The sequence below is a fragment of the Eubalaena glacialis genome, chromosome 1 (assembly GCF_028564815.1).
Source record: "Eubalaena glacialis isolate mEubGla1 chromosome 1, mEubGla1.1.hap2.+ XY, whole genome shotgun sequence".
Classification (NCBI taxonomy): Eukaryota; Metazoa; Chordata; class Mammalia; order Artiodactyla; family Balaenidae; genus Eubalaena; species Eubalaena glacialis.
Window position 1 is genome coordinate 65324611 of NC_083716.1, and position 14857 is coordinate 65339467.

Below are 14857 nucleotides of genomic sequence, written 5' to 3' on the forward strand. Positions count from 1 at the left end.
CTTGAGAGATAAAGGATTCCAGGCTCCTGGCTTTATAGATGAGGAAACTGAGGCCCAAGGACCACAGGAACCCACTGCTTTAAATGCAGAGTGCCTCTGCCTGAACTTCTGAGCCATAAAATTCCCTGTCTAGTAGAGTGTTTCCAGCAGGAATACAATGCAAGCCACATATGTAATTTAAAATTCTCTAGTAGCCAGATTTTTTTAAAAAACAGGTGAAATTAATTTTAATAACATTTAACCCAATATATCCAAAATATTATTCCCACATGTAATTATTTTTTAAATGATCAATGAGCGATTTTATATATCTTTGTCATACAGAGTCTTCAAAATCCTGTATTTTATGTTCAACAGCACATCTCAAACCAGACTTGCTACATTTCAAGTGCTCAAGAGCCACACGTGGCTGGTGGCTACTGTTGTGGACAGCAGGGCTCTAGCACTCCAATCACATCCCCATCATCATCGCCTTGGGTGATGATTTCTGCTGGGAGCCCACTGCAATGCACTGCTTTGGAAACCTGAAGCCCTGGACCGAAGTCCTGGATCTGCATACCCAGTGAGAGCTGCCTACTAGTGTCAGACAGACCTGTGTCTTCATCCCAGCCCTCTGTTCTCTGGCCACCAAAGATCACATCACTTCCACTTCCTGAAGCTTGCCCGCCCCTCATGTAAGATGCAGAAAGAAACACCTACACCCAAGCTTACCAGAAGGACTTCACTAAATCAAGCATGTAAAAGTATTTTGAAAGTGGAACAGAACTTTGCAAATGTGAGTTGGTATCTTTGTTACAAGGATGGCCTGCAGTTTCCAACTCGACTCACCCCACCCACCCAGAAAGGGTCCCGGAAGGCACCAGGGGACATTAGAGAAATGAGATCAGACTGAATAACAAGGCTGAAGGCAAACCCCACGCGTCAATCAATCAAGGAAATCAGCTGCTTACAGTAGGGCCAGGCAGAGGCTAGGAGAGAAAGCTAGAATAATAATGCCTTATAGGGAGCATGGGGAGGTCTTGCAGGGTAAGCACTGGCCTCCCCAAGTGTCCTCTTTTAATTGCAAACAGGATGGAGGGAAGGGGACAAATGAAAAGGGTACAGAGAAAAATTTGAAAACCAGAGAAAATCCCTAACATTCACTGTAAAAGACTTTATTGGGTCAATTTCCTGCCCAAGTGGAGGGAGTTGGTCAACACTGAGCAGCTTGTGGGTGGAGGGATGGAGGGTTGGGGGTGGCAGGCACAAACCAGTGTGCTGGTGCTGGGGAGGATGGAGAGGATGGGGAGGAGGGGGAGGAGGGGGAGGAGGGGGAGGAGGGGGAGGAGGGGGAGGAGGGGGAGGAGGGGGAGGAGGGGGAGGAGGGGGAGGAGGGGGAGGAGGGGGAGGAGGGGGAGGGAGGGGAATGGGAATCGGGGGAGTTTGGAGGGTCTTGTGCCCAGCTCTGCCCTGGCCCTGGCTCTTTCCTTCCTTGAATCTGTTTCCCTCAACAGCAAAATCAGAGTTGGATGTGTTATGGTGGAAAGAACATGGGTTTCTGAGTCAGAGGACCTGGTAGTGTTTCTGTCCCTATCACTCATGAGCTGTGTGGTCAGCAAGTCACTTCACTACGTGGGGGCCTCAGTTTCCTCATTTCTAAATGGAGATGATGCCTTCCTCAGGTGGACAGAAGCAGGGGCTCTCCCAGCAATTCCACTCCTACACACATACCCAAGAGAAATGAAAGCACATGTCCACACAGGGAAAACTGTTCACATCAGCATTATCATAACAGCCGCAAAGTGGAAACAACCCAAATGTCCCTCAACTAACAAATGCATAAACAAAATATGGTATATAGACACAACTCAATATTATTCACTAATAAAAAGAACTGAAGTACTCATACATGTTATAGTATGAATGAACATTGAAAACATGCTAAGTGAAAGAAACCAGACACAAAGGTCACACATTATATAATTCCATTCATATGAAACGTCCAGAAGAAGCAAATCCATTAAAAAAAAGAAAGTAGATTAGTAGATACCAGGGTGGAGGGAGCAATGGGGAGTGACTGCTTAATGGGTATGGGGTTTCTTTTGGGGGTCATGAAAATGTTCTGGAAATAGATGGTGGTGATGGTTGTACAACCTTGTGAACGTACTAGACACCACAGACTTGCACTCTTTAAAATGGTAAGTTGGGCTTCCCTGGTGGCGCAGTGGTTAAGAATCTGCCTGCCAATGCAGGGGACACGGGTTCGAGCCCTGGTCCGGGAAGATCACACATGCCACAGAGCAACTAAGCCTGTGTACCACAGCTACTGAGCCTGCACTCTAGAGCCCACGAGCCACAACTACTGAGCCCGCGTGCCACAACTACTGAAGCCCACGTGCCTAGAGCCCGTGCTCCACAACAAGAGAAGCCACTGCAAGGAGAAGCCCATGCACCACAACGAAGAGTAGCCTCCACTCACCACAACTAGAGAAAGCCCGTGTGCAGCAACAAAGACCCAATGCAGCCAAAGATAAATGAATTTATTAAAAAAAATTTTTTTAAATGGTAAGTTTTATGGTATGTGACTTATATCTCAATTAAAAAAAAAAAAAAGCAGGGGCTCTGCCAGCAGACTTAATGCATCTGAATGCTGGCTCTTCTGTTTATATTTGAGCCTCAGGGTCCTCATCCAAAAGTGGCGATCATAAGAGTACCCACCTCACGGGGGACCTCTGAAGATGTAATGCCTTTGGTGCAGCAAATGTGAGAGGCATTATATATGTTGGGTTCGATTAGTATTGTTACTATTGATGATTAAATAAGACCCATTTTAGGAAAGAGAGGCCCCTAGTAGGCATTCAGTGCACCCTTCCCTCCAAGGCCCCCTCAAGGCCTCGGGGGTCTGCGAGCCTGTAACCAAGCATGCAATCAGATGAACGTGATCTGACATTTTCTGCCTCCCCAGGGAGGAGAAAATGCATTTGCAAAGGGCTGGGCTGCAGACTTCACACTGCAGTGTGCCGGGGGAGGGGGGGCCAGGTGGCCCACAGCCACCCTCTCCTTTTTTTTTTTTAAGGAAATACTGTGTTTATTTAATTTATTTTTTTTTTAATTTTATTTATTTATTTATTTATTTATTTATTTATGGCTGTGTTGGATCTTCGTTTCTGTGCGAGGGCTTTCTCTAGTTGTGGCAAGCAGGGGCCACTCTTCATTGCGGTGCGCGGGCCTCTCACTATCGCGGCCTCTCTTGTTGCGGAGCACAGGCTCCAGACGCGCAGGCTCAGTAATTGTGGCTCACGGGCCCTTTGGCTCCACGGCATGCGGGATCTTCCCGGACCAGGGCTCGAACCCGTGTCCGCTGCATTGGCAGGCAGATTCTCAACCACTGTGCCACCAGGGAAGCCCCACCCTCTCCTTTTACGGAAGATAGTCTGAGAGAGGCTGCCGGCTTGAGCTTTCTGTAATAGAGGAACGTTTAGGGGACAGATAAGCCAGCCCTGCCCCAGTCAGATCCACCCAGGAAGAGAGTGTGTGCAGGCAAAAGCACACTTGTTTGTTTTAATTCCCAGAAAAGTTTAACGGATTCATGCTAGAGCACAAGGGGACACAGAGCGCCCTCACAAGCCTGTCTCTGTACGCCCTACCCGGCCACCTGGGCACCGTGCTAACAGCCAATGGGGTGGGCACTGCTCACAGTGAGCTGTCAACCTCACTCAGTAATACTCGGCAGCAAGGGCTCCCCTTCATAAGGTAAACTAGGAAACGGCTAATTTTAAGCCAAGCTCAAATGTTGTATGTGAATGGAAATGGCTGGGAAGAAACAGTTTCTTTCAAAATTACCTATTAAAAAATTTAAAGGTTTTACTATAACCAAGCGTTGGCTGTGGAACCATATGAACCTGTACAAACTTCTGACTGGACTGGGACCTGACATGACCACGGAGGCAATTTGGCAAAATCTTAAAAGTGGGAAGATGCACTCACTCCTCCACCGAGCAATTTCAGCCCTAGAAACACAGCCTAGAGCAACTTACGTGTGTACAGAAGGATCACGGTGGCACTGTCTGTAATTTGAAAAATGAGAAACTCAAAGGCCTACCAAAAGATTAGATAAATTAGTTTGGTGTATTCACACAATGTAAGGGCATACGGCAGTTTAAATTGATGAAACAGAGGTATACAGATCAACATGGAAGAATGTCAAATATACAATGTTGAGCTTAAAAAAAAGCAAGGATACAAACAGAATAACACCATTTACAAAAGGTTAAAGCCATATAAAGTAACACTACATACTGTTCATAGATACATGATATGTAATAAAAATATTAAAACATGCAGGAAATGATAAACACCAAATTCAGGACAGAGGTAGGTCACTTCTGGGAGGAGAAATGAATGTGACGTGAAGACGGGCATAGAAGGGGTTTCAGTCATGTCTGTAATATAATTGTAATTGTGTCTGTTACCTCGCAAGCTGAGGAGTGGATACACAAGTGTTTGTTATGTTAACTTCAATATTTTTTACACACCTCGAATATTTCATAATAAAAAATTAACTCATATGTATTGACTTGCGGGGGAGAGAATTAAAATACAGATTCCAAGTTAAATTATTCAAATCAACAAAGATGGGTTTTTCTCCTAAAGGAAAGAAGCAGGGGGAGCAAGAATGGCCCTCTGGATCCCATTCCAGACTTTCTGAGACCTTGAGAGTCACTCATCTCCTCTGGGCCTCCAGTCAGTCCCTGTTTCTAAATGGGGAATAAAATCTCTGCCTTCTGTCCACAGCACACAAGGCAGCAGGATGTCCAGGGGAGGAGCTGCGAGGGGGAGGGAGCTGCCCTGGGAGCTCAAGGATAATACTTCCTGTCATGACATCATCACTCAGGTTTCTGAAAGATCAGATGAAAGCATACACATACACACATGCATGTTAGTGTGTCCATGTGTATTGTTAGGTATAGACAGACATATATACATATATGCACACATATAGCTACACACACAATTGATATCTGACATGGCACCCAGAAGATGTCTTGGGATGCTCAGCGATAACAACCCATTAAAAAAAAAGAGAAAGCAAAGCTACATTTTGGTAACTATCTATTCGACTCTCCCTTACGAAGTTTCTAAGCATAATATTTCCATTTGTACATTTAGAGCCTGATTTTTTTTCTTTTTTTTTCGGCCGTGCTGCACAGCTTGTGGGATCTTAGTTCCTCAACCAGGGATCGAACCCGGGCCCTTGGCAGTGAAAGTGCCAAGTCCTAACCACTGGACCACCAGAGAATTCCTTACAGGCTGGCTTTAAGCAACTCTTAGGCTAGTGATTTCCCACCCAAGATCCGACCACTGGCCCCTATAGCTCTCACAGCATTCTCTGTTCTGCACTTATCATAAGACAGCAAATAATTATTTATACTCCATGAGAATAGGGACTATTTCTACCAGGTTTATAGTCATCACCCCATCCTAGCACAATACTCTGCACATAATAAAGGACTCAAACATTTTCTGAAGAAATGACTGAGTTCCCATGATCGGATTTGATTCTAAAGGGCCTCAAATCAATAAGCAGGTGCCTGCAGTCTAGCCACGACTGCTTCCTGGACACAGAGCTATGGATGTCTCTCTATCCAGCATCTCCTCCAGGGCCTCCTCAGGCATGTTCAGAGCTGACTCCAGTGGCTAATTCTATCAGGCAGGAACCCCTGACTGCAGACACACATGGAGACAAATCAGTCCTTTTAGGAGAAAGCTGCCCATGCCTTCTCCAGAAAACAGGAGGAGTGTGGGAGGACAGCGCAGCATGGCCAGATGTGAAAGTCCTGCATACCCACCCACTTTCCCAGTTTATTCCCTCACTACAATCCCAAATTATCAAACCAAATGAAGTGCTGGGCATTTTCTTAGGGGGAGAACTCCAAGGAACATCCAAGGTAGAGGGGACAGGGATTATGAAATGAAGATTCCCCAGGGAGTGAGGCTTGTACTGGATGCTTGTATAACACCAGATCAAAAGGTGCATGAGATAGTTTTCATAATTTTCTAACTCTCGTCTCTCTCACCCCTGAGCAATAAGGAAATGGGCATTTTTTAAATGCTTGCTTTTGCCGCTGGAATACATGGGCTCCAAGGAAAAAGAACTTGGTAGCCCTTTAACTGCTAAGCATACTCTCCTCTGCCTTCCTGAGCCAACCACTCGAGGACTCTGGGTTCAGCCATTGGACAAATCACACCTGTTGCTCACCTGCTTATGGGGATTCCTTAGGGTCATGGGGATCCCTCCCAGAGAAAATCCACTGGCATTTGCTCACCATCTGTCAACCCTGGAGAAAAGGACGTCTAGTTTTTCTTTAGAGGCCAAGTTCTGACCTTGCTGGACCCATCTTCCTTTCCTAAAGGAACAGAGCACTACGTAATCCTTTACCCTCCTTCGAGCTCTTAATGGCTAACCCAAGTGGAGGAAGCAGGCAAAATGAGAGGCATGTTAAAAGTTACTTGGAGGTCAAAAGACCCAGGCTCTAGCTGCAGAATTAACAGATGTCTGGTATTCTGATGAACGGAATCTTTCACAAGCACACATGTGCATCCTTTTCCTCCTAAAAGCACTAGAAGAGTAAAAGGGAAATCTATGTTTTATACTTAACTTCAGTCTAATGCCACGACACCCTTTTCACCGCACCCCATCATCCAACACTATGCAGGTGCAGTCTGGAAAATGGGACTCCAGGCTGAGAAGCCAGATGCTTGGCCCATTTCAACCCAGGATATATTTATGAGGCTGAATTACTGATGTGTCTCATAGGCAATGGGGAGAGAAATGATACCCTTTCATGATCACTTTTGTATCCTGAGCAATCCCACAAACCTCTCCTGGCAACATCACCATCTTCCCTCTTCCTACACCCAGGCTAGAGGGCAAGTAGATGGATGAGGATTAGTGCGGGATGCCAGAGCTGTCTCCAGAGCTCCAGAGGCCACCTAGGGCTGGAGGGCTGAATCACCATGGCTGCCCACGCTGGCAGGTGCGGCGGGGTGGGGGCTGTCTTCACTGGGTCCTCATCAGGTTGCAGGTAGGGCCCAGTTCCCGCAGGAAGAACAGGGCTTGGAGTCCTGCAAGTGGAGGACTTACCTTGGAGTCCCAGGGTAAGTGGTAGGTAGGAAAAGCTGGTCTCTAAGAAGTCCTGAGTCCCAGGAGAGCAAATGGGGTCTCCCAGGATCTGCTCGAGTCAGGGCCGGGAAAACTGACTAGGCCCTCAAAACAAGTGCCCACTATGTGCTCAGGAGGCCCAGGAAGCTTCCTGAGGACCACAGTCATGGATGGCAGAGTCACACAGCCCATCATGAAGGCCAAGGTGACCCCCTGGCAGGAATCCACATACTCCTCCCATAGAAAGCAGCCTGAGAACTCCTCCATGAGGTGCAAGAAAGCCAGCCTGTTTTTAAGACTCTCCTTGACCAATAATATTATCTGGTGGAAGCTTTGGCCTCAAGACCCACCTCCAGCAAGGTTCTGACGCCAGAGGAGGGCGGGGAGGGAATTTCAGAATGCCAATCTCAGAGGAGGGACTTGAGGATCAATTGATTCAGAAGTCACACAGTCAGACGCCTACAGGAGCCTGGTGGACAGAGTGTGAATCAGGCCACCGTGAGAATGGAAGGGGCCACGCTAGATACTGCGTGCCTGATAAAATAGGTCCCACTGAGGGCAGTCCAAACCTCAACCCAGCTTGGCCCCTGGCGGCCACACAGATGTGGTGGGTGTGGATGCTGGAGGCTTACAAGGTCATTCGGCTCCCCACCTCAGTGATCTACTGTCTTGAGCTACAGAGGGCACCGTGTGCAGGGAGAGGGCAGTGAACTCATCTATGCCTTAAATCCCCCACTGTGAAATGGGAAGAACATCAAGGATACACAGCACCACTGAAGAAAACTGGTGAAATGCACATGTTGACATGCAGAGCTCCCCAAGCTCAGTGGTCAGGAGGCTCCAGGGTGCTCCATGGGAGTGAGCATGAGTCCCACGGTTTGACAACTCCATAGTCACTGCCACTTGTAGCCATGAGGGACCGTGGCAGATTCCCAGGTCTGTCTCCTAACTACCCAACTCTGGTCCCCACTCAGCGCAGGACCCAGGATCCAAGCAGCATCCCCAATGCCTTTGTCTCAGCACCTCCCCCTCAGCTGACTTCCAGGAGGAGCCTCAGTCAAGTTCCCAGTGGAGGGAGGCGGAGACCTGGGTCCCACCCTGGCTCTCCCTCTAACTCCTCGGGTGACCTTGATGAGGTCACTGCCCTTAGCAGGCCCGTTTCCTATTGTGCCAGAGGAGGGGGCTGTCTTGGGTGGTTAGGAAGAGCACTGAACATCCTGTGGCTGCAGGCCTGTGGCTCCTGCCTCTCACCTGTAGGTACAGCTCCTTTGTTTGAACTACAAAGTCAGGTTGACTTTGCTGTCCACCCCAGCTTATCCCAGCAATAATGTCACCCATTCTGGGTGTGGGTGGGTCAGGAGATCTGTCAGGCGTGGCAATGATAAAATGGGCGTCTTTCCCTACAGCTTAGGCTGTTTCTCAAAAACTTGATGCCAAAGCTGGTATAAGGGAGAGATACACCTTTAACACCTGCCAGCAGACAGTATTTTATGTTAGACAGAAGTTAAAGGCAGCAATACCTCAGGGTAGGGAAATGTGTCCTTGTGCAACTACACACATGCCACAAGCATACATGTCAAGGCCTCCATCCGACTCAAAAGACCAGTCTCTTATTTGATCTCCCTGGGCTGGCTGGAAATTACAGCTTAAGAGAGCAGAGCGGTCACGTAGAGGGATAAAAAAATTCCATTCAGACATGCCGCTCCAGACCTGAGGCCTATGAGCAAAGTTTCCGGTGGCCTCCACGCTTCTCCTTGTTCCAGGAAGCCGTGCCGGTCGCCCAAGTCTTCAGATTAAGGAGCAGCCGCAACAACTGGGAGAGCCAGGGTGACAGCTTTTCCGGGCACCCGACGCCCTCCACCGGGAACCCCAAATATGGGATACATGGCCTCCAGCCAGCACCCCCGCCTGCCGCGCGCTCACCTCCCCAGCATCTCTGTGATCACTCCTCCGCCCACGGCGCTCGGACCGTACCAAACAGGCCCTGTGGACCAACCCACCAGTCGCCACACGGTCACCCTCCCCGCATGGCCCGGGGGCCCATTTGACATCCACAGCTCGTTTCAAGGACACTGCAGCAGGCAGCCCAGTCTCGGGGGTCTCCCCCCACCCCCCAACACACACACACACACACACACACACACACACACACACGCACGCACGCATACGATCCCGGGAAGAATCAAAGGGCGAAGGCTTCCCCACCGCCCCGCGGTCCAACCAATGCTGGCCTGGGGGAGGCTGGGCGCGGGAGGATGGAGGCGGCTGCGGCGGCGAGCGGATACCGGAATGCAACGTTGCGGGCAGAGCGTCGGGCGGCGGCGCCGGCGGGGGCTCACCTTTTTGACTTGGTCATCCTTCAGTTCGGTGAAGTAATAAGCCAGGAGCTGCGCGGCGATCATGCTGGCGGTCGGGGGCTTGGGGCGGCAGGCTTGGGGCCGGCGTCTGTCCTCCGCAGCCTGGGTGAGCAGTGGTCCCCGGGCTGCAGCTCCGCGGCTCCTCCTCCTCCTCCTCCTCCTCCGGCCGCTCCTCCCCCACGACCCGGGGCGCGGCGGCGGCTCGCGCGCTCCCAGTCTCCGCGCTCCCGTCCCCGAGAGGGTGACAGCCTCCAGCCGGCCCACCTCCTCGGCGCCCATTGGCTGCCGCGCGCCTCTGCAGCGCCGGGCGGTCGCGGCCGGGCCAGGGCCGGGGGGGCTCGGTGGCTGCTCCTCCCCGCGCCGGAAAGGGGACGGGCGACGCCACGAAATCCCCCACAGCCTGGCATCTCCCAGCACGTCCCCCACGTAGGGAGCCGGCGCAGGGGCGGGAGGTTCTGTCGCGCGCGCACCGTCACGCGTGGCGGCGCCCTGCTCGGGCGGGGCGCAGGCGGGGAGGCTCGGGACGCGAGAGGAGGCACCGCCCGGCCCGGTTTGCTGCCAAACGGGGCAGCCTAGAGGGGGCGGTCCCCTTCCTTGGAAATTAGGGCTCGCCCCTGCGAGTTCCGTGGAAGGGGAGACGCCCGGAGGGGGGCTCGAAGAAGTGGGCGTGGAAAGCGAGCGGGGGCTGTGCCGGCGGAAGCGAGATCCCGGAGGCTTCGCGGTCCTCGCACCGGGTCACCACGCTAACCGGCTCTCGCTCGGCCAAGGGGCCGAGCGCCGAGCCCCACCTGGGCCCTCACCGACGGAGCTTCCTCCCACTACATCCCGCCCCACCCTGGCCCGCCCGTGCTGCGGCGCCTCCAGGCCTAATCCCCGGCTGGCGGATTTGTGTTGCTAAACCAAGAGCGACGCCCCACAGCGTCCGCCCCTGAGTCACCGGTTCTTTCGGCCGGCCCTCCCGAAGGGCGCACGCCCGCTGGGCGGGACTTGAGCTGCAGGCCCCGGCCTGTCCCCATGCCCCCCGGCCCCCTGAGCACCCCGGCTCGCTGGACTGTGGGGGACAGTTTGGGCGCCCCTCCTAGATGCCACCTTTCTCACTTCCCGGAGGAAGTTAGCCGGGCTGGGAGGAATCCCTAGAAAACCATTCGGCTTTAAAGGGGGGAAGGAAGGTGAGGAATCAGAGGTGTTTGTGCTGCTACTTGGACTGATGGCAACCATAGGATTCTTAGATTAATTGCTTCTGTGTGCCAAACACCACCAGGAGCTTTACTGCCTTACAAAAGGACATGTAATGAGCTCAAAATACAAAGAAGTGGTTACTATTCTGATTCAACGGGTAAGCATGTGGAGGCTCACTGAGGCCATGTGTCTTGCTGTACAACCAGAAAGCTGTAGATCCAGGATTAGACTTTGGGTCTGTGTGTTTTCAAAACGAGTGCTCACCCCTGGGTTTTGCAGTCCTCCCAGTCGTATGTAGCCTCTGCCTAAATAGGCCATGATACTTGAACCAAGGCTGCACACATGGTGCCCTGAGATGGCCAGTGTCCAACCCCATAACCTCTACCCCAGCCCTGGATCCTGCGGGCCCCTGGCCAGGCCTAAGAAAGGTACAGTGGAGTCAGGAGGGGGTGATTTAGGTCCAGAAGAGCCCTCAGGAACCTCAGGGGCATGGCTTTGACATCACCAACTGAAGAGGGTCTCAGTTGTGGCCCTTGAGGCCAGAGCCCTCAGTCCAGAGCACAGCCCCTGACCCCTAGCTTTATGGCTGTGGCATCCAGGGTCACCTCTCTGAGCCTGCTTCCTCATCTATAACATGGAGATACTAATGCCCACCTACCTCCCTTGGTTGCTGTGAAATACTACAAATAAAATACCTGCTTATGATATACAATTAATAAATGGTAGGTATTATCATAAGATTGACTGGGAAGCTGATGAGGTTTACACTTCAGGGCTTCTTGCTTGCATTACCCCAATTCTAGGCCCTCAGAGGGCCTATCAATTTTATATTTGTAATTTTGAATTATTTTCCAAAGAGGCTCCCCAAAATTATTTTAAGCTTTAAAGCTTCACAAAACCTGGATCTGCCCCCTGGATAGTATCATTATAGACCAGGAACAGAGAGGTTTCCTGGCATCCATCAAACACTTATACCACCTGCATGGCCATAAAGCAAAACTGGGTGAATGGGAACAATTTGGTTGTTCTCAAGTACCATTTGAGTCTTGCGAATGTGATTCTGCCAGACTTAGCAGGATCAAGAACTGTGCTTTGTTAATTGCTCTGTCTCACACTCAGCCCACAGCCTGGCACTCGAAGGTGGAATGAGCCCAGTGCAGCGATCAGGAGCACACATACCCCTTAACACAGGCCCAGCCAGTATCATCACCAAGCCCCCATTACAACTGAGATGTCTTATCTGAACTGGAGCTAGGGAGAAGCTAACCCTTCCAATGGCCAGGCTACCCGGAGATGTTCTGTTTGCAGGCAGGGAGGCTTCCAGTGCTTTCTCTTCCCTGCCTTCGAGAGAGAAACTGCTTCTTAAGGTGACTCACTCCTCCCCACCCCCTGAATGCAGCCATGTCCCAAGGCCTATCAGTATTTCCTGAGAAATATCTCTAGGCCTGCCCCACCGCCTCCTCCCAACCCTCAGTCCTCATCAGCCCATGCCAGAAATATTGCAAGAGTCTTCTAGCTGCCCTTCCTGGTTCCTGGCTTCCCGCCATCCAAGTCATTCTGAGGTGCCAGCCACATTACTCCTGCTAAAAAGCAGCCTAATCACAGCATAACCCTGCCTGAAACCCCTGGGTGGCTCCCTCCTTCCTGATGGAGTGGTTCAAACGTCTCTGCCTGGTGTCTGAGGCCCGCTGTAATCTGACTCCACTCTTCCCCACTTATCTCTTCCTCCACTGTTGGCCACAGCGAAGGCACTTCCCACTCCACGTCCATCCTGTTGGAGCCCCTGCTCATATTTCCTTGCTTGCTCGGCCTTCTCCACTCACCTCCACCTGACCAGTGTCCCTCTCGCCGAAGGCCCAGCTCTCCCACCCTCCCCATAAAGTCTTCCCTGACCACGGCTACTCACTGCAGTCTCCCAGGCCTCAGCACCTCCACAGGGCAAACTCGGACTGTGGTCAGAGCGCATCTAGATCTAGACCAAGACTCTTCTTTACAGACTAAGAATGTGAGAAGCAGCAGGTGGGCCATCCTGCCCAGCCAGTGCTCTGTCCATCCTTCCCCACCACCTCACTGCAGCCTGGTTCTCAGGTAAGTAACACCGAGTCATAACAGTCTGCCTGATATTTTTTTTTTTTTTTATAAATTTATTTATTTTGTTTATTTATTTTTGGCTGTGTTGGGTCTTTGTTGCTGCGCACGGGCTTTCTCTAGTTGCGGTGAGCGGGGGCTACTCTTCATTGCAGTGTGCGGGCTTCTCATTGCGGTGGCTTCTCTCATTGTGGAGCACGGCTCTAGGCACGCGGGCTTCAGTAGTTGCGGCACGTGGGCTCAGTAGTTGTGGCTCACGGGCTCTAGAGCACAGGCTCAGTAGTTGTGGCACACGGGCTTAGTTGCTCCGCGGCATGTGGGATCTTCCCGGACCAGGGATCGAACCCGTGTCCCCTGCCTTGGCAGGCGGATTCTCAACCACTGCGCCACCAGGGAAGCCCCTGCCTGATATTTTTGACTGTCTTCTGGGGGGTGGCCTTATCTGCCCCAATCAGACAGCTTCCTGAGGCCAGAGTCCATTCTGCACTGCTATGTCCCACACTGGGCTCAGAGCTGGGCCTGTCTCCCCTTTCTGTCATGCCAGTTATCATCCCTTGCACTTCTTTATTATTCCGCCTCTTTTTTGCTGTCACGTATCTCTTGGACCCCAGCCAAGTCCCTTTGCTGATGACTCCACAGACCCTGAGGAAAAGCAGCAAAAACCTGGACCATGGGAAATCTAGTTCCACAGGTCTCTCCTCACCCTCGAGATGGCCCTCCCCTCTCCCAGAAGTCCCCTGGGTTTCTCTGTTCATTTGCTGGGCTTCCTCCTGTATAGTTGGGATGGGAGGTGGAGGGTCAGACAGTGCTGGGCTGCCAACCCACAAAACACCCCTGCTGGTAAGAGAATGAGGGCTGCAGCTAAGTCAGAATGAAACAATTTGCATCAGACCCATGGCACTAGGAACTTTACACCAGAAATTCTCTGCAGCGGATCAAAGCTGTACCCCAGCACCTGGCAGCACACTTGTAACAGCAATCCTTGCATAATGTTGACAGTTTACAGAGTAGTTTCTCATTTATTGCCTCATTTCTCCTGATAACAGGCTGGTGAGGTTAGAAGGGCAAATATCATTATCCCCACTTAATCAGTCGATGAGGGTTATGGAATTTAAAGAGCTTGTTTAAGGTCTCAAAGAGAAAGAGAAAGCAAAAAAAGAAAAGAGTAAGGCCAGTGCCCACACCAGGGCAGCATCTTGGACTCCTGACACAGTGGGGGGCCTGTTGTGCACAGCACGTTCTGAAAAGAAGCACCAGGAAGGGACACTGACCCAGTGTTTATATTAGTTAGATCCATGGTGTTGGGAATTCCCTGGCGGTCCAGGGGTTAGGACTCAGTGCTTTCACTGCCGTGGGCCTGGGTTCGATCACTTAGGTCGGGGAACTAAGACCTCTCAAGCCGTGTGGTGTGGCCAAAAAAAAAAGAATGACCTGGAGAGCTTTTACAAATGCTGATACCCAGGTCCCAGCCCCAGAGATGATGGCTGAATTGACCTGGGGTGCAGTCCAAACATCCTTTTGAAAGTTCCCCAGGTGAGTCTTAGGGACTGCCAGGAATGATTTAGGCCCTCACTTTCTATAGGGACATCTGGAGGAAATGTCTGAAATGGATTGACTGGTAATATTTTCAGCAGTCTCTCTTGGATGCTGCCGACCAGTGGTTCCTCCAGGGTCCTAGTGGTCCTACAGATCTGGAGCACACTGGATGCAAGTTCATCGTGACTTTCTCATCAGCTTTGCACCCTTCTGCTTCCTGCGTGAGAAGGCTGGTGAGGAGTGTCTGGGGTTGGAAAATCACCTCAGCCTGCCTCCTTTCCTCTCGCATTCGCCCGAAGTGCTGCCCTTCAACAACATCACAACAGAGGTTAAAGATCGACAACCACCAGGTTAAAACATCTTATTTGGCCCACCGAGTGTTTTATGAGCCAACACTTGAAAATGACATGTCACTTTAAAATTCAGGTTTCTGGCATCTAAAGTCTAGCCACACAGAGCCCACGTTATCACTGGCAATAATCAGCTGGCACTGAGCACCACTGCCCCCTTCAGACAAGGCAGGTGTGCTGCAGCTTGCCCAGGCCCCACCCAGCCC

At 51.3% G+C, this 14857-nt stretch overlaps 1 protein-coding gene across 1 annotated transcript in view; it reads right to left on the minus strand.

The window, feature by feature from the left end:
* HK1 (hexokinase 1) overlaps nt 1–9686 on the minus strand; it is a 71022-nt gene extending 61336 nt beyond the window's left edge. The window contains exon 1 of the mRNA XM_061181432.1: nt 9481–9686. Within this exon, the coding sequence (XP_061037415.1) occupies nt 9481–9543 (63 nt within the window). The 5' untranslated portion in view covers nt 9544–9686. The remainder of the gene's footprint in view (nt 1–9480) is intronic.
* Nucleotides 9687–14857: the final 5171 nt, after the last annotated feature.